This window comes from Podarcis melisellensis, assembly GCF_964234715.1.
Source record: "Podarcis melisellensis genome assembly, chromosome: Z".
In the NCBI taxonomy this organism is placed as follows: domain Eukaryota; kingdom Metazoa; phylum Chordata; class Lepidosauria; order Squamata; family Lacertidae; genus Podarcis; species Podarcis melisellensis.
In genome coordinates, this window is record NC_138547.1 from 46,592,677 (window position 1) to 46,612,358 (window position 19,682).

General features: G+C 43.1%; 2 protein-coding genes across 16 annotated transcripts in view; one reads left to right on the top strand and one right to left on the bottom strand.

Annotated features, from left to right (window-relative positions):
- The window catches only part of DLG3 (discs large MAGUK scaffold protein 3), a 113,378-nt gene extending 110,250 nt beyond the window's left edge, over positions 1 to 3,128 (top strand). For all 11 annotated transcript variants that reach the window (XM_081896917.1, XM_081896924.1, XM_081896920.1 and 8 more), the window contains one exon: positions 659 to 3,128. In XM_081896917.1, the coding sequence (XP_081753043.1) occupies positions 659 to 765 (107 nt within the window). In that variant the 3' untranslated portion in view covers positions 766 to 3,128. The remainder of the gene's footprint in view (positions 1 to 658) is intronic.
- A 753-nt stretch (positions 3,129 to 3,881) lies between these two features.
- The window catches only part of TEX11 (testis expressed 11), a 46,472-nt gene continuing 30,671 nt past the window's right edge, over positions 3,882 to 19,682 (bottom strand). For 4 of the 5 annotated variants that reach the window (XM_081896911.1, XM_081896910.1, XM_081896914.1 and 1 more), the window contains 12 exons: positions 19,340 to 19,425; positions 15,056 to 15,109; positions 12,958 to 12,998; positions 12,700 to 12,786; positions 11,876 to 11,946; positions 8,496 to 8,606; positions 7,904 to 7,976; positions 6,549 to 6,698; positions 5,915 to 6,020; positions 5,163 to 5,283; positions 4,574 to 4,747; positions 3,882 to 4,205 (listed from right to left, as the gene is read on the bottom strand). In XM_081896911.1, coding sequence (XP_081753037.1) covers positions 4,137 to 4,205; positions 4,574 to 4,747; positions 5,163 to 5,283; positions 5,915 to 6,020; positions 6,549 to 6,698; positions 7,904 to 7,976; positions 8,496 to 8,606; positions 11,876 to 11,946; positions 12,700 to 12,786; positions 12,958 to 12,998; positions 15,056 to 15,109; positions 19,340 to 19,425 — 1,143 coding nt within the window. In that variant the 3' untranslated portion in view covers positions 3,882 to 4,136. The remainder of the gene's footprint in view (positions 4,206 to 4,573; positions 4,748 to 5,162; positions 5,284 to 5,914; positions 6,021 to 6,548; positions 6,699 to 7,903; positions 7,977 to 8,495; positions 8,607 to 11,875; positions 11,947 to 12,699; positions 12,787 to 12,957; positions 12,999 to 15,055; positions 15,110 to 19,339; positions 19,426 to 19,682) is intronic. The other variant, XM_081896912.1, reaches the window with a different exon arrangement.

Consider the following 19,682-nt stretch of genomic DNA (forward strand, 5'->3'; position numbering starts at 1 on the left):
AAGGGTACAGGCAGCAACCATTTTAGGTTTGTCCAATTGGTGTGCAGGTCCTTCTGGACCTGGAAGAGGGCAGAATGGGGGCAAGGCAGGGCATGTGAGGCCTGGGAGCAGAACCCCATGTGAAATGGTCAACACCTGTACCTGTGCTCACCAAGGATTTTAAAAGGAGGAGACTTTAAGGACAGGCTAGGCTTGGCTGGAAAAGTGTCAGGGCTGGCAATCCTTTGAAAAGGTTGCAGCAATCTCCTGCCATCTCCATCAGGTTTCTAGCAGGGTACAGGGTATCCCTAGGAGGTTACAGCAGATGTTACATGGTGTGCTTTAGAAAAGGTAATGCAAGATGAAATTCACGTGTTGGTGTCTTTTAAAGTGGGCTGGCTCAGAAAGCTGTTTCCAGTGCTGAACAAGTAGTGCGAGTTGGTTCTGCTGCAGTTAGTTGCTCCTGAAACCTGTTCTCACGCACAATACAGAAGCACAGGGATAGAGATATTATTGGCTTCCATCAATCTTTTGCTTGATGCCACAACTTAAGTTGGATGTTAGAATTTGAACTTGAGGAGGCAGTACAATTCCCTCCTCAGGTAGATAGAAAGGAGCTTGCCAAGTTTGATGTCTCTTCTACACTAGTAAATAACTGTTTTTGGTTTGTGTTTTCCAGCCATTGTACAAGGAGACTCTCTGGAAGAGATTTACAGTAAAATCAAACAGATAATAGAAGACCAATCTGGGCATTATATTTGGGTCCCATCCCCTGAGAAACTGTGAAGTCTCCACTTTCCAATCAACTTGTGAGAAGATCAGAGACCCCTCCCCCAGCCCCCTGCCCTTGGGGGCGGGGAGCATGAAGACCATCCCTGTCCCTTTTTTAGATGGTTGACAATTGAGTTTTCTAGTCCTGTTTTCTTTTTCTTGGGATGGACCAATCTCCTTCATCAAGTGACTGTCCCCACCCGTTCCTGCATGGACCTTCCTGTTGCTCCTTTAGAAATGGAGGCAAACCCCATTTGAGAGTTTTGTGTGTTTTTTTAATTAAAAAAAATTACTATCAAGAGTTAAAATAAAGAAGCAAGATGGGAGGTAGCAGATGAGGACTAGCTTAAAAGAGCCACCAAGGCAACAGATAAGGACACTGTCTGCCCCTGTAAACATGCTGAGGACTGGCAACCTGGGGCAGCTTTTCCAAGAGTGCAGTGTTCACCCAGCACTGTGATGGAGGGGAAGGCAACAGAATGCATATAAAATTAAAAACATGAGGGGGGCTGCTTAAGTGGTACTTTGTTAGTGCAAGAATTATATTACTGTCATATCTCAGCCATGTGGCCTAGAAAACCTTTTGTGGCTGAGGGTGGATTTAAAGGTACCAAGTGTTTGGTTTCTTTGGGTGCTGCTGAGTGTTTTTTTTGGAAAACCAATTTTGTAGGGAAGGCTGTGTTTGGAAAGAACTGCAACTGGCGCTGTGGTTGTGATGTGTGCAGAGAGCCCAGGACCACATGTGAAGCTTCAGCAGTTGATTTGAGCACCATAAAGCAAATTGAAAATGCTACCTATTGCACATTGTTTTATGTCACCTGATGTGTTTGCATGAGGGGTTTCTTCTGGGTTTTTTGGTTTTTTTTAAAGCTGGCGTTAAACCAAAATCATGTTTGTGTTGGTGTGTTGGCTTTTCATTATTCCCAGCTTTTGATTTTAATAATGAACTTAACGGGTATACAATCCAGTTTTTTAAGTTATTTTTTAAGATTGTTCCGTTGTAAATAGATTCCAGACTCAGACCCAACCTACAGACCATGTGGAATGAGCACACCAGCTGTTCTTTGTTGTGATGGGGTCACTTCCCTGTAGGGAGACTGAACTCCATCCCACTGACTTTTTTCTGGTGGAATAACATTTTGAGATGCATACAGCGAAGCTGAAAGCAGCAGATGAAAATGGGAAGAGACTCTGCATCATAGATGGATACAATATCCCAACCACATTCAGAACAGACTTCTCTGGAAATCCTTATTCTAGCAGAATTTTGTCAAATTCTGGTTGTAACACTTGGAAGCCCTTCCTGACAAGTGCATCACCAGGGGCTCAGTGAAGAACACCATCCCTCTTATTTTGCATTTCTGTATAATTTCTGTTCCGAGATGAGCCCCCATTACCCCACATGGCCAACCTCAGCTTGCAGTTCTTCAAGACAGGAAAGGGTAGGTGGAATTCAGAATGCACGCTGTTGTGAGGCACAGACTGTTAGTTTTACATGTACTGAGGCAGTTGCTTCCAGGAAGCCTTGATATATGCTCATCCTAATCATGTCTGTCAATGTGTAAGCTGTGTGGGTAAAAAAGTTTGTTTGCCCGCTGAGCAAGAAAATAAGCTGGATCATTATTGAGAGAAGTTTTCAAGCACTCCCTAGTTTGGTACAAGCCCTTGCCTGTTATTCAAAAGGAGATTTGCTCGTTTTCCCAGTCTTGCCCCATCCAGCTCTCGAATCAGGCACTCATAGGCATCCGTTTTCCATGGAATGACAGCAATGGATGTTATGGGAGGAGACCCCAGTGTTACTGGTCCTAAGGGAGTGAGTAGGATTCGGCCTCAGATTGCAGCAGGGTGATGCTGCCCACTCCATAGCTGGTAGGTAGCTCTGTCATTCATTGTGATATTTGTGCACGGGCCTCATTGTTAAATATGGGTGAAAACTCATCCTGTGGAGATTCATTCTGGTAAGCAAGAAGCTGTTTCCACATCGGCTGTGTTGCAAGAAACCAAGTGGAACTTTGGTAGCATTGGAGCTGCTGTTTGCTGGCAGGACTATGAAGAATAAAGATGAGGGAACTGTCATTTACAAGTTCCTGGTGGAGGGAGTTTGGACAAGGCCACATGCGACTTCTACTCAGCCGGCACTGCAAGGCACATTCTTGAGAACTGGCCTGTACACAAAAGCAGCAGCTTCTGAGGTGGCCAGTCTCTAGGTTCTAACTCCTTTTCTTTTCTAATAGCCTGTCGCCTTGTCTTCTAGGCCCATGGAGAAAAGGCCTATGTACCCATGGCATAGCTGAAAGTATCAAACATGACACTAGTTGGTTTACCAGTGTTTCTTCCAAGGAGACATATATTTTTAATAAACAGAACGTTGCAATGAACTTGTCTGCTGAGGATTTATTCTGGGGCTATGGCTTGTCATCAATGTATTGGCTGCCACTGGCTCCGGGGGCCTAGTCTAGGGTAGTATACTTCTCACCACAAATCCAGGAACACATACTTTCTCATGCAATGCTCTCATTGTGTTGCAGGTTCAAGGTAAATAAAAGTTGCTGTGTGTTAATCTGTATGTTGACCCACAAGGAGGCAGTCTATCAGATGGCCTACACTGACAGCTAGAGAGGCACTGGAGGAGAACCCTTTCCAAGGGTGGCTTGATTTGCAGTCCTGCCTAGTAGTGTGAATGGAACCACCCACCCACTTGTAGGAAAACGGTTGTTCAATACTTGTATAAATTTCTGTAGGCTGGTAGCAGAGGGACACACCTCAAGCAATAACAGCAGTAGTTCCTACTATGTCCTATACAGATCCTGCATGGTTCTTGTCCTAGCTAGCACAGGCCAGTGACAAAATGAATAGTTGCCAGCTTACTGAAGAGATGAGGCAAAAACACAATTGAGTGTTACTTTCCCCTACGTTTTGCACAGCTGCTACTGCTTTCTAGTTTGTGCCTTTTGAGTGTAGGAATGGGATGGCCAACATGACATACCTCTCACTACCCTCAACCCCAGCTAGCATGGCAGCGCTCCGGGGTGGTGGGGGCTGAAGGAAATTGCTGAGTACCCTGGTATAGAAACTTCTTGCTTCTACAAGGTGGATGGAAAGTTGAACCAATAAATAGGAAAACACAAATGTCATTGCAACTGCTAAACTATTTTATTCATTGTACAACCCCACGCCAGACAAACATCTCTAACAAACTAGAAGGTGGTAGTTTATCTCACCTAACATGACACCATTGCTCAGCTGTATTCTCTCTGCCCAAAGAGTTGTAGTATACTATGTTCCAAGCTCTAACCATGAGCCAAAATATTTATCTGGTTTGGGCAACAAAATGACTGGTAAGTTGAGTAAAGCACCAGCTGCCTTTGCTGTGGACTTGATTTCTGTCACTTATTTGGAGAGGGTCCCTTTGCTCCTGGAAGTCTGTCCATCAATACTTGGTAAAAGGCGGTCATCTGTGGGCAGAAATCACAAAAAAAAGCCAGATTAGTGTCATGCATTGAATGCTGGGGGTCTAATGCAGTTTGAGCCCCTTGTATTTAGGTCAAGCAGCTTTCTAGGAAAACTTTGGGGAAAACTTGACCCAAGATATTGTGTCTATCTGCGTATTCCCCCATCCACCAGTGGCAAATTCCTTAACCCAAGGTCCCTGCATGATTAACATGGCTAATCTCAGCTAGTGATTCCAGGATGTAAAAGAGACTACCTACCATTTAACCTATTGCATCCACTGCATGCTATGGTGTTTGCACCTGCTCAATACAGGCCATCTCCCTGCATATTCTAGAACCACAGTTAAGCTGTTTCGTTCATCCTTCCATACCTTTCTTCTGTAGCTGGTACATATATCTCTCAGGTGATTCAAGAAGAACATTGCTACGCGACACCATTGCTCAGCTGTAACATATCTGGCCAAAGTGTTGTAGTATACTCCTATGTTCCAAGCTCTAACCATGAGCCAGAATATTTCTTCATCTGGATAACTGGACCGCAGCACCTGCCAGTAACCAGGAGAAAACAGCACTGATCAGGGTTTTCACGTTGAGGCTGTAGTTCTAGTAGAAACTGAAAGAATATGAGTTTGATGCAGCACAATAGCTTTTGAGGAAATCTGACAGGATTTCTTGAGCACTTATGTTGGCTACAGACAAATTTCGGTTCAGAAGGACCTGGGCTACAGCTCAGAACAGCTCAGCTCACAAGCCCCTACCCAACTACATGAAGCAGTGCATGTCAGTCACCCGAAACCTTTTAGATATTGAGGCCATATATCATTACTTAGACCTGGCAAGGTCTATAGTGCACAGGTGGCCACTTCTAGTGACTCCGGAAGAAGGGAAACCCTGACAGCTATGAATTCCCAGCCCAACTGCCATTACCAGGAAATAATTTTGATGGCACTTCCTCCTCACCATGCTATCCAAAATCTTCAGAGCTTCTTCAAAGTAGCCCTGTGACTCCACCAGTGCATATGGATCTGCTCCAGGCGCATCAGATGGCAGAGTAAGCTGAATCAAGCTATGTATACATTTGCTGAATATCAGCAAAGAAAAGGGAAAGAGAATTCAATGCAAGCATGTGTAGAATGCCCTTCTGACTCATCTGCAAAGCAGTTGTCAGTTTGACACTCCTCCCCCAAAAAAGCACACAGCAAAGTTTCTCCAAGGGGACAGTAGATTCCTTTCCAAACTTCAACCTCTTCAAAGTATACAAAGTGAAGTATAAACACCCGGGCAGAGCCCTTCACTACCCAGTGGTATCAATTGGGTCACTCAGATGGAGGAAGGAATGCAGGTGGGTTCCTTTGCTGGGAAGAATGTAAGGAAAGAGGCCTCATCAAGGGCTTCACTTACAACACGTATACCCCATCTCATTAAGAAAACAGCTGCGATAAGTGGTGGCAGGTACCCATTGGGACTTAAAGGGCAGGAAGGCAGGGAGACTTAACGGTTCGTGCGGCCAAAACCAGTGACAGGCAGAGGCAACTAACTCTAGTTTTGTCTGCATCATCTTCCCTGCTGAGTTCCATTTGAGCAACACGGGTTAAGTAATAGAATGCTGACAGTCAGTTCCCCTCCCTGGACTTGTAAACAAGGTTGCAAAGCAGATCGCACTGAGATTCCGCTGGCCAGGATGCATAGCCCTTAGTGTAGCTCATCCTTACCTGAAAGTGAGTCCATCGAAGGGTTCACATTTGCTAATAGTCAAAAGCTTTCTGAGGGCTTTCTTGGCGAGTGAAGGGTAGTAAGCCGGTGGAGCCATGGCCAGCGCTGGAGAAAGGAAGGCAAGACAAGAGAGTCACTTTCAGAAGTGCAAAGCTCTGTTGCTATGCTATGTTACATCAGTGTGCCTGGTGAGGAAAATGCTGACTAAACCAGTCAAAAGCACAGGGGAAGCTGAAAATCTTTCCTGCTTCAAATGTTGCTGTTTACCTGAGCTGGTATCAAACAAATTCAACCACCTCTTTTGATCAGCTGGTGGCCACTGTAGCAATAATACTGCCATGGACAAAAGACTGCCAATCGGGTTGCGGGGAGCGGAATGCCAGATACTGGAAAGCGAACTGTCTGAGTGGCAGAAGCCTGTCTTTCTTCCACTACCACTAACTCTGGTCCAAAACTTCTACAAGGCAGGCTGCAGCTGAACTACTAACAGGAAAGCAAAAGAAATGGTTGTGGCAATATGAGGCCCGTGAATGCAATAGTTTGCCCCACAGAGATCCAAAAGATTAGTAATTCACTGGGCTGTGGAGCACACATGGTCCCACCAAGCAAATGAAATGAAAACATGGCTCTTACAGGCAATTGATTCCAGCATCTTAGTATCGATATTGGGCCTTTCCAAAATTGTATCCAGAAGAATGGTTACTTTCGGGTCACCGAGCTTTACTCTTGCCTCAAACTCATACAGGAGAAGTAACGTATCTGATGGGTCTTCAGAAAAGTTGCCTTTTGAGTAGAAGGAGAGTCACATGTTAGCTGGTCGCTAAATCAGCTTGTGTACTGAGGTTGGCAGACCCCTAAATCGATAGACACTTAGCTGAAGGAGAATATAGATCCTTTGCCTTTGCTATACAGTCATACCCCGGGTTAAAGATGCTTCAGGTTAAAATGTTTTCAGGTAGCATCCCACGGCAACCCGGAAGGGTTACATCTGGGTTTCGCCACTTGTGCAGACGCTCAAAATGACAGCACGAGCATGCGCAGGTTGCGTTCTGCTCAGGTTGCGAACAGGGCTCCGGAACGGATCCCGTTCACAACCAGAGGTACCACTGGACTAGTTTCTGTGGGTAAGATACAAACCCGGGATACAAACTTGGCCCTGCTATGTAGTGGCAAAAGGTGACTGCTTCAGGCAGATGATTTGTCATTAAACCCAACAAGCAGTCTGATATTTACACAAATATCTGAAATTTGGAAGCCAAGACTACACACCAAAATATTATTTTGAGTTTGACATGTCTTCTGTGAAGGGTAGTGAAGACAAAGGCTAGGAGCTTGTTTCAGTTCTAAGGCTAACAAGGTTCCTTAGCATCAAGGTGTTTGCTTGCAAGTTTCCATCAGGAATAGTTTCATCTGCCATCTTAAACCAGGAATTTCATCCGCAGTGTGCCCCAGGAATTTTAAAGAGAGCACTGGATGTCCAGGGGTACAGGTAGTCCTCAAAAATGGTGACTCCCATCTGAAGCAGGCTTGAACCTCTGAAAAGATCTCAGCTGCAGGAGCATTTTTGGTCTCCTCTCACCATATGTCTCAGGGTCAAGCTTTTTTTTTATTCCTTCCAGCTCTTCCACCAACCACCACATATGGCTTAACATTTATAAGCAGCAACTATAAGTAGTATACTTACAACACTATGCTTGCAATCGACACTGACTTGGGCATAAATTGTATTCAGTTCAGTGGAACTGACTTCTGAGCAAATATGCCTAGGTTTCAAGAAACTTGTGCAGCAATAATTCATACCTCCCCACCCAGCTCTCCAGCATCATGCTTTTGTTCTTCAGTCTCCTGGGCTGCATGTATTTCCTGCATCCCAAGAGAAGTCACTGTACCAGCGTCTACCAAAGCAAGATGAGAGTCCCACCCACTTCTTTGGGCAGATATATATTGTGTCAACAGCAGCACTTTGTATTGCATAATCTCCAACTCACCAGTTTCTTTTAGATATGTCCCAATATCCCAACAAGTCTCTATGTGTCCGAGGGCCTCCACCAGTAGTTCATTCTGATTTGAAAACAAATATATAATTGTGGGGGAGGAACTCCACTTTTGAACCATAACAGTTGCACTATTTTCTGGGTAAGGCAGGTGGGGTGGGGTGGGGTGTTGCATTCCGTACATAGGATTTTAGCTCCTTGACTTGCTCAAATGCAGCTGCAAAACTCTCCAGATAAATTCCAGAGGGGAGGAAGTGTGCAAGTTTGTGAAGTGGGAAGGGCTAGGAAGATGGCCTGGATATCCCATGAGGAAGTCCAGTTTACCCAGAGTCCTCCAAATGTGATTCTAATGTTTCTAATTGATGTTTGAAATTGCGTAACTTATTGGGGGGGGGGTTGGAGCCCTGCTTATGCTGCTATATGAAAAGTGGTATATAAATTCCCAGATTTCCAAAGAGGAAGTGGGCGACTGTCCTCTCAGCATCGAATCCACATCAAACAGAAACTCGGCTGTACCTTTGAGCTTGCATAAAGCATTTGTCACAAAAGGGAGGGGTGTGGAATTCTTACTCCATCCAAACTCTACCTGGCCAGTGGAGCTGTTCCGTCCCATTTCAAGACCAATGGCAATAGCCATAAGCAGGCATAATCTCTGGTCAAGCAGAACAGTTTTCTCAGCAGGACAAAGCCGAGCAAACTGCAACAGGAAACATTTAATAGAAATGTGATTGTTGTCCCTTTTCTTTGGATGCCAGAGGGTTTTCTCTCCACAAACACACTCCAACTCTCCCTCCCACTCTCCCTCCACATTGCAGAGCCCAAGTCTTCTACCTCTCTGCTCCCGCCAAATCTGACCCTCCTAGGTTCCTATGAAGGGTCTGGACAGAAGCAATAGGAGCTCTGGAGCGCAAAGTGCTTGAGGGGCACGCCCAAGCCCTTTCGGGTATTTACTGCAGCATTCATCTTCAAAGCTCACAACCAATCGTTGATGTTCTGAGCAAAACTGAAAATAGTTCAGCTAGCCCTTGTTTACATGGTGACAAAGAAAGCCTTCTAACAGTATCTTTCATGTTAAACATGGAAATCAAGGCAGGAAACAAAACCTTATGAGGAACGCTTGAAGGAGCTGGGTACGTTTAGCCTGCAAGAGAGGAGACTGAGAGGAGATATGGTAGCCATCTTTGAATATCTTAAGGGCTGCCACAGGGGCAAGCTTGTTTTCTCCTGCTCTGGAGGGTAGGACTCGAATCTAAGGCTTCAAGTTTCAAGAAAGGAGATTCTGACTAAAAATTCAGGAAAAACTTTCTGACAGTAAGAGCTGTTTGGCAGTGGAACAGACTCCCATGAGAGGTGGTGGGCTCTCCTTCCTTGGAGGCTTTTGAACAGAGGCTGGATGGCCTTCTGTCATGAATGCTTTAGCTGAGATGCATGCATTGCAGGGGGTTGGACGCTACAATTCTATGAAACATGTCCTGCTCCTGCCATTAAAAGATCTTCCACCTCTTAGCCACAGGCTGTATGCAGAGTTCCACTGAAGCACAGGTAGGATGCTGAAGCAGCTTGGTAAAAGGAAACTTGGTGATATTCCCACATTCCCCACCGGTGGTAATGTCACATGGTCAGTGAATGCTGCCCTAGGGAGGCTGAACTAACCTGGAACAGTTTCTCAAAGGTTAAGCCAGGATGATCCACTTATTCCCCGGGAAACCTCCTTCTTCTGAACTCACTTTCAAAACAGGGTCGGTCTACTGATCTGAACAAATTCTCTCAAATTTGCAATATTTACCACCATCATGACAATGATTAATTGGGATGTTTGTGGTTTCCCTTAAACTTACCAGCCCATCCTAGCATCTCAACTATAGCCTGAAAGACTCTGAATGTTGCAGTGAAGACCATGCCTAGCAACCCACCTTTCTGAAATACATACTGTTACAAAGGTTGCAGCATGCCACCCCCAATCTGCCATGTGGTAGCAAGGCTCCAGGGGGTTCTAGCTGCTCAGGCAGGGCAGTGTTTTCATTGAGAAAACTATGTCTCTTTAGGAAATATGGTTTATTGGGCATGTATTTACACCTCGGTCTACACTGGAGAGTTCAGGGCATTAATCTCAAGAGGGGATCAATAAATAATAATAATAATAATTATACCCCGCCCATCCAGCTGGGTTTCCCCAGCCACTCTGGGTGGCTCCCAAGAGATTAAAAACAGAATAAAACATCAAACATTAAAAACTTCCCTAAACAAGATGGTTCTGCCCTGCATGCCCTCGTCCAGAGTTCTGGCTCCACCCTTCTCCTTCCCAAAGATACTTTCGAGAGAGAAAACCGAAGCCTCGTGTAAAACAACACCTTTTCCCTGTGGGCACAGCCTGCCTGCTCCCCTCTTTTCCTATGCCATAGAAGCTGAAATCCTAAATCTTTCTCTGCCCACAGTAACCCTGGGAACTCTCCTCTCTGTCCAATGCAGAAAATATCTTGCCCTGGTGGTGGTTTCACTGATGAGCCACTATTTCTTAATTGCTACCCAGCCTTGCCAGCATGGGCTAAGTCCAGAAATATCCACGTTTGGCAGAGTTTACTTAAACCTTTGTTAGTTCTAGCTTTCACTGATTCTACCAAAATCTAGGATGATACACACAGTCCTCTACTTGGAAGCTGTTGAAACAAACCATTAAACTTATCTGGCAGCACTTATGTGCATTTAACCTGTGCTATTTCAACCATATACCAAGCCAGGCAGAGCTTCAAAGTTCACCCTGGGTATACTTGGGGATACCCAACACAAAAATAACTTTCAAGCTCTCTGCTTTGCTGGGGGTGGGGGTGGGGACAAGGTTCACTCAGTGTACCAGCTCTGGGATGCTCTTGCGAGATCTTGCAGGGCAATCTAAGTTCCTGCGAGATCTCATGCGACATCCCAAGGCTTTCAGAGATGGCATACTGAGATGACCTTGCCTGGCAAGCAAGGTGGAGAATTTAAGAGCTCTTTCAGTGCTGGGTCCACCTGGGTTACTGTGTATGCGTGGACCCTTTGGAACCGAACCCCCATGTAAAATGTGAGCAAACTGTTCAGAACTGCATCTGACCACAACTGAAAAAAGGATTTTTGGATTTGGATTCCAAGTGGATTTGCCAGATGGCTGGGATACTCTTGTCTGCCTGCTGCCCACACTCTGTTATAGCTCAACACGTTCCTTTACACTTCAACAGGACACAGCAACCTGACTTCTCCAAAAGTTTCTCTACCTTAAATAGATCTCTGCTGGCAGTAAATCACAAGGTTGCTTCTACATCTACTGAATCCCCAGCTCACCAATATTTATTAGTGTTATCATCATTATTGTTATTTATTATTACAATTTATTACCCACCCTTCACCCTAAGGTCCCATGGCAGGTTGCACCAATTGGAACAACAACATGAGCATTAAAGCACAATATTAAGCAATATTAAAAACAGTTTAAAACAAAATTGCAAAAAATAAGCTAGGTCCTAAAAGTAAACGTCTAAGTGTCAAAACCCAAGGCAAAGAGTTTAAAGCACTCCTCAGAATGGAACAGAAGTGATTTTGATTTCCACCCCAGGCCACTAAGTTTAAACATGGTTGGCTCAACAAAATATTTTCTTATTAACAATTCCAGGTTGACCTACTGAGTATTAGTGAAAGTTGTACAGTAGGACTTAAAGCTGGTAGGACCTCTTCTCCCTATGTGATAGAGTTAATTATGGTTCAGTAAAATCAGTAACAGATTTGCAGCAATGGCAAACTTGCTAAATCACAGTAATCAACTGTTAGCTTTCTGTGACCCGGTTCAGTAACATGGCACACAATACATGACTGACACACTCAAATCTGAGAAGTACCAAGTGACATGCTCTGAAGAGCATTTTGTTTGCGGACTCTCGCTGAGCTGAAAATAAAACCATTCATTGCAGCACACAGAATGTTGGCAGAAGCACATACCTTGAATGAAATTAGAAATAAATCCTTTGTTAGTCTCAGGCAGCCCCCCGACATGGCAGCAAAGGTCCAAGCTTAGAGAGCAAGTAAGAAAGAACAGGATTTAAAACACACCACAAAAATCAACAACTCTGCTTTGTCTCTTCTGACAGGTTAAGTAGGCTCAGTATTAACTTCAAATATGATGTGACATGCATTTAGGATCAACGGGAAACAACTAGTAGTTTGGCATCAATATCTTATTTCAATAGGTGATCATTTTGTTAATTAAAACGTTTGTGCCACAAAACAAGATTCTGACTATAAGCAGAGAACTCCACAGAGATCCCTTCAACTATATTGTTACTATACAACCTATGTTGCCTTTCCCCCTTTTTGGTCTTTTTGAATCCCTCACTTCTACTGTGGAATTAATGTTCATGTGGCAAAAAGGTCATGTAAATCAGTTGCCATGAGTAACTGCTGAGCAAAATCACCAGGGTGCACACCTTAAATGAACCCACACCGTTCATTGTATGTAAACAGCAGATTTACTGCAATCTGTCATTGCTGTCCCTTATTTTTTGGTGACTGAAAGGGAGAGTTGTGACCCCTTTAAATGTATTTTATTTTCATTTTAAGTATCTGTCCCCAGAGGGAACTGTGATGCCTTTTGGTTAATGATACACTGCTAAGATCAGCAAAATCTTCCCACACTATTCTCCTTAGCTTATAACTTTGTTGCTCTAAGTCTAGGATTTGGCCTCTAAACTGTTAAGAGAAGTGAGGGGAATTTCAATTCATCCCAGAGGGAGCTGCTTCCATGAAACCCTAAGACTACCACTTACCAGTCTTCCTAAACCATTGAACTTCACTGACTCTTGTTTCAAATGTCGTCATGTCCTTTCCGAATTCTTCATCATATCTATAGTAGGCTGGAGCAGGAATATGCAAAATGATAAAGGAACTGGGACTTAAAAAAAATAATCTAAGCAAGTTTCTGTCATGGAATTGAACTAAACAGGGTGTCTTTTTTCACCAGCACCCCAAATTATTTTGCACTAGCTAAGTGAGTGAGAAGTGCTATAACATAGCAAGCTACATACCTGCAGTCAAGTATTTTAGAAGGTTCTCCAAATCAGACGTTCTAAAAATGAAGAAGGGGACGAAGTTATCCAAACTTGCTCTAAACAGTGCAATGTAAGAGATAAAATGTGATACTGGACCTAATGTGAAGGTTCATTTTCGACAAGGAATGTCAGGTGGCTTCTCTCTCCCATTTGCTCCATTAAGCAGGTCCTTACACAATTAACTATCTTGACCTCAACTGGGAGAACAAGCTCACTCTAGTTTCAGAGAGGCAAACTGAAAATGCAAAAGCACATACCAGCAAAGAGCGGCCTAACGAGGGGAACAAAAGCCAATAAAAGGCAAAATAGAGGAGATGGAAAAACCTCTAAACATAAAAATTTGAACAATGCTCCCTCAGAATAGAAAAGCCAGAAAACAATTTAGCCCTGTGCCATCTTAACAGTGCAGACTAGAGTCCTTGAGATGCCAAATCTGCAGCCTAGAACAACAACAAACTCCTAGGGCAGGTAAGGTCCCGTCCATTCCCTGAAGTAAACAAACTTTCACAGTAAGTCCAATGTCACATCTTCCTGCAGGGAGGAGAGGATTCTCGAATGTGGTACTGAAAAGCTTACCAGACAGGCACCCATCTACTGAGACAGTGTAGGACTTGCCTGCTGAAGGAAGCCTCAGCAGATGCATGCACCCAGTTTTTAACGGGGCTTGGCTGCCGAACCTTGGGAGCAACACTCCCATAACCTCCCTCAGGGGCTGCAGTCAGGGAGACAGCTCCCCAGCCTCCCCATCAGAGAAATCTGCTGGAAAATAGAAGGCTACCAGGCCTCATAGCAGGCTGGGCCATCTTTCTCAGTAGATACGCTCTCACAAAGAAACCATAGAATCCTAGAGTTGGAAGAGACCACAAGGGCCATCGAGTCCAACCCCCTGCCAAGCAGGAAACACCATCAGAGCACTCCTGACATATGGTTGTCAAGCCTCTGCTTAAAGACCTCCAAAGAAGGAGACTCCACCACACTCCTGGGCAGCAAATTCCACTGTCGAACAGCTCTTACTGTCAGGAAGTTCTTCCTCATGTTGAGGTGGAATCTTCTTTCTTGTAGTTTGGAACCATTGCTCTGGAGCAGCAGAAAACAACCTTTCTCCCTCCTCTATGTGACATCCTTTTATATCTTTGAACATGTCTCTCTCTGGATACTGTTGGACTCCCACCAACCCTTTGGAGAGGCAAAGTTGTTGAGATTTTTGGGCAAAATTGTTTTTGAGCTATTTTTATGGAGAAATGGCAAAAACAACATGGGCTGCCATACGTCAGGATTTTCCTGGAAATTTGCTCAGTTCCTGGCCGGATGCTTCCAACAAGTGAAAGTTCTTCCTAGCTTGAAGATACTGTGATGAAAGAATCCAGAAAACTTTATTTCTCCTTAATCAACAAGAATGACAGAAACCTTCTGTCACCCGACCTGCATAGGGAGTTAGGCAGGAAAGAACTGGAATGAGGTTGCCCTACAAATCAAGGAAAAGAGATCTAACAAACATAAGGACCTGGCCTCTTTCTCTTTCTCCTGTTCAACCAAAAGCTCTTTTCTTTCCTGGTTCCTCCAAGCCGCCTCTTCATTCAAAATCCTCCTGTGGTTTGCAGGTTCTTCATCTAATCCTCTAAGCAGCCAAGTCCTGGCCTAGTGGATCAAGTGGCAGGAGGGACAACCCATTTGAGGATCCCCTCCTCCCTTCAGGAAAATGTACTTTCTCGCAAAGTTCACCTCTGTGAAGAACTGCAAATGGTGAAGAACTGCAAATGCATTAACAGTTCATATTACTGCATCTTCCCAACAGCCTTGAGGAGCGCTGCTGTTACTGTAACTGCACAGGGGGAGAGCAAAGGCTGACAAACAGTGCCTTTGCTACTATCACTCCTCATCTGGAGTCCATGGCTGAGATGAAATTTTGAGTCCAGGTCCAAAAGGCAATGCAACAGCAGAACTTCGAGCTAATTCTCTTTTACTGGATTCTATCTTTACTTTGCAAATCAGTTCAAGTTGGTCACCTAATCTTCTTCACCTATGCATTGTACAAAGTGAATAACAACAGCTGTAAGAATGAAGTGCAACTCACATTTCTTCTCCAGTCTTCCCATTGATTTTGTACATTATAAGTGGAACCAAACACCTGTAGGCAAAATAAATTACAGCAAATTATTCTTAGTAATCCTATTGACTCGAAGCATCGGCCTGTCCTCTGGAAAGGCCATGCCACCTCCATGCATCTCATCGTTATCATTTAATCTTCAATTCTGGGGTGCAATCTTATACAGAAGATCCACTGCCTGAGCTCTAGGATTTGATGGAACGTTTGAAACTATATTATGAGGTGTCCTGTCTTTGCTGGTTGTGGGATTTGATTTTGTTGAAAAATACAGATTTATTAGATCTGGAAGGACATGATAATATGTTTGGGTGGCATGCATATTTATGGTATAATAATAATAATAATAATAATAATAATAATAATAATAATAATTTATTATTTATACCCCGCCCATCTGACTGAGTTTCCCCAGCCTCTGGGCGGCTTCCAATAGAGTGTTAAAAACAATACAGCATTAAATATTAAAAACGAAAGTACACAGAGGATTCCTCAACCACGTGATAAGGAAATCAATCCACAAGGTATGGGATAGTTACAAAAACTTATCAGAGCGAAGAACACCATGGTGGCTCTCCCCGTTGGAAGCAATTTCAGTTAAAAAAGTAAACATGAAAGGGTATTGGGCCACCCATAAAGAGTTGCTGATAGAGGCAGATGGCCAATTAAAATTGAATAAGAGGAATATTAACAGATTGGCTACAGTATTACCAATTAAACGATGTTTTTAAAGTAGATTTTAAAAAAGAGGATTTATTACAGAAAAATCAAGATCTGAAAGTGATCTGCTGGAAAATAAGGTGAAAATATTATTAAAAATGTACAAACTATTGTTGGAATGGCATACGAAAGATAAGTTAAGGCAGTGACGATACACTGTGCTAGAGATTTTGGGTATAAATATTCAACTTTTATCTTGGGAATAGTTGTGGAAAGAGGAAATAAAAATTACTTCATGCTGTTTGTTGAAATAAAATTATATGAAAATGATGTACTATTGGTACATAACCAAGTAAGATTGCAAAAACGTATAAAACCAAATCAAATATGTGTTGGAAATGTACAGAGAGAGAAGGTACATTTTGCCATGTGTGGTGGTCATGTCATAAGGTAAAAGACTTATCGGAAATGATTTATAATGAATTAAATGTTTAAAAATACATTTGTTAAGAAACCAGAAGCCATCCTTTTAGGTTTAATAGGTGAAGAATTACCAAGAGAAGACAAAATACTTTTTAATGTATGCAACGGTGGCAGCGAGAATGTTACTAGCCTAAAAATGGAAAGAAGAACGGCATGTAATGCCCTGAGAGAAAATATTATGAAAATGATTTACAGGTGGTAAATGACCCCAGTCAAGCTTGCAAAAATCTATCATTTGCCCGATAATAAATGTTGGAAATGTAAGGAAAATGAAGGTACATTCTTTCACCTTTGATGGACGTGCCCAAGGATTAAGGCTTTCTGGGAGATGATATATAATGAACTGAAAAAGGTATTTAAATATACCTTCTTGAAGAAACCAGAGGCCTTTCTCCTGGGCATTGTCGGCCAATTGGTGTTAAAGAAGGATAGAACTTTCTTTATGTACGCCACAACAGCAGCAAGAATACTTATCGCAAAATATTGGAAGACACAAGATCTACCCACTTTGGAAGAATGGCAGATGATGGTGATGGACTATATGGAACTGGCGGAAATGACCGGCAGGATTCGAGACCAGGGAGAAGAGTCAGTGGAGGAAGATTGGAAGAAATTTAAAGACTATCTACAGAGATATTTTAAAATTAAGGAATTTTAGAATAATGTTGGATTGGAACTAAGTGGTTTCTAGCTGTGATGGGTTAGAAGAATATGAAAAAATGGGTTTATATAAGTAAAAATCTAAGATTGTAATGATTTAAGAATAAGATCTGGGTAGCAAAAAGAGGGAAAGAAATTGTTGAATTAATAATTTGATTTGGAATACAAAAAAGGGTGGTATGAGGAGGTCCGAGAAACAAATAAATGAAAATTAAGGAGATGGAAAGATTGATTGCTTTTAACAATTTTTGTTGGATATTTTTTCCTTTTTTGTTTTTTATTATTTTTTATTTCTTGTAATGTAAAATCCTAAATAAAAATTATTTTTTAAAAAAATGGAAAGAAGAAAATTACCAACAAAGCAAGAATGGCAGATGAAATTAAATGGAATACGCAGAAATGGAGAAATTGACAGGGAAGATCAGAAACCAAGAGGATCAAGTATTTGTCAAAGACTGGAGTAAATTTGTAGTTTATTAAAAAACCATTGTAAACAGGTAAAATCATTGGTAGCATTGAAATGACATTTGTAATGTGAAATTGATTGTGATAACTAGAGATATACACTAGTTGGATAAAGCTTAAGATGCAGAAAATTTAAACTTTTAATATATGAACCCATGGGAGGGAGGGGATGAAGTCTGAAGGTTCAGAGAACCTTGAAATTTGATGTTTGAATTGGTGAGAGATAAGGCATATAAAAATGTGAAAACCTAATAAAGAATGTATAAATATTAAAAAAGGATTTGATGGAAGAAGCCCTGCTAACATCGGCAGAATCTGACATTTGCTACCAGCATAACTGATCTGCTGGCCTATATTGGCTCCCTGTACTTTTCCGAGCACAATTCAAAGTGTTGGTGGACAACCTTTAAAGCCCTAAATCACCTCTGGCCCGTAAACTTGAAGGAGCGTCTCCAACACCACTGTTAAGCCCAGATGCTGAGGTCCAGCACTGAGGGCCTTCTGGCAGTTCCCTCACTGCAAGAACTGAAGCTACGGGGAACCAGGCAGAGGGCCTTCTTGGTGGTGGCATCCTCCCTGTTGAATGTCCTCCCATCGGATGTCAAGGAGATAAGTAACTATATAACTTTTAGAAGACATCTGAAGGCAGCCCTGCATGGGGAAGACTTTTAATGTGTAATGTTTTATTATGTTTTTATATATGTTGCAAGCCGCTCATAGTGGCTGGGTCAACCCTGTCAGATGGGTGGGGTACCAACCAACCAACAAATAATTATTCTTATTATAATAATAATAATTATTATTACTACTACTACTACTACAACAACAACAAAAGCCCACTCAATCACACAGCATGCTACTGCCAGTATATAAACCCCAGACAGGGAGACCAGAATTCAAGAGGTCCACTGAGGTGACTCAGCTGAGAGGGCTTATATCACAGGGCTGTATCTTTCTAGCCTCATGCTGTAAACACTTAGGTGCTCACATGGAACAATTTTATAATAGGTAGGCATGGAGAAAAGGTACTTCACACACAAAGGGAGCACTTTGCGAGAAAACAACCTGGCCTCCCATCGCACAGGGGAATTTGAGCACTTTGCTAACCATTATGTGCCTAGGCTCCTAAGAGGTACTTCACCTCAGGGCTCCAGAACACAGAAACACAACACCAGGCTCTGTTTCAGCAACTAGGAATGCCAGGGCAGAGCACCTACACAAGTACATAAGGGAAGGCAGAATGCAACCTCTAGGGCATAACTTCTGCAACTGACCCCTCATCTCTCTCTCCCCCCCCCCCACACATATTCCATATGTTTCTACCCTACTTGCCTATGGTTCAGACACTCCCCCCCCCCCATTAGCAGGCAGTGGTACCTCTAAACTGTTGCTTTTACGTGGTTATTTGCATTTTCTGATAGTGTTTTCCCCTTTTCGCCCAGGCTGAGCGTGCATTGGATTTGGTGGCCTTTTGGACAACGTAGCATCGCGGTTATCTCTGGTCCCAGAGTAATATAAGTATGAGGTTGCTTGGTAAGAAGAGGCTGAGCATCCCTTCCCTGTTCAACTCCAGTGGGGCCCATTGGGACTCCTAGGGTGCAAGGCAGGGAGCCCAAGGCAATGACAGCCCAAGCCACCCCTTCCTTAGTTGTAAGAAGGCCGGTGAGGGCCGGGGTCAGGCTGAAGTGGATGGAGCTGTGGCCCACTGGCCCTAGCAGACTAGCTCCACTGGTGGAAGTGTTCATCTAATGGCAAACATCAGCAGTAAGCCTCCAGGAACCAACAGGCACACATTCAGAAGAACAAGTATCAGGGATATCTTTTAAGAATTGAATTCCTGTCTGGGACACAAGTAAGGAATTTTAGCTATGAATCAGGACTGAGGGTTTTTCCACTCAGGCAACAACACTGGATCTATTGCATTTCAATACTAAGAACATTTTAATGACAAAGGAAGTTAGTATAGTTCTGTATTTTGTTACTCACTTAAAATCTGCAGCTATTAGTCCACAGTCATCCAAGTGCAGAGATAAACACTCCAAGGCCTTTATAGCTGCACAATGTTGCCTATTCTGCAGGTGGAGAATGACGTTAGTTAATCAGTGATATAACATATAAAGATAAAGAACATGTATCATTAGTTTGGTGTTACGCATAGCTTAAATACAAAAATATTTTTTTTATTTCTGTTTTGCCATGTCAAACAGCTGTCAGGTTACAAGAGCCCCCAAATCATGGGGGACGTTTCAATCAAAAGTACCATATTTTTCGCCCCATAGGGCACACTGGCCCATAGGGCGCACCTAGTTTTTTGGGGGGGAAATAAAGG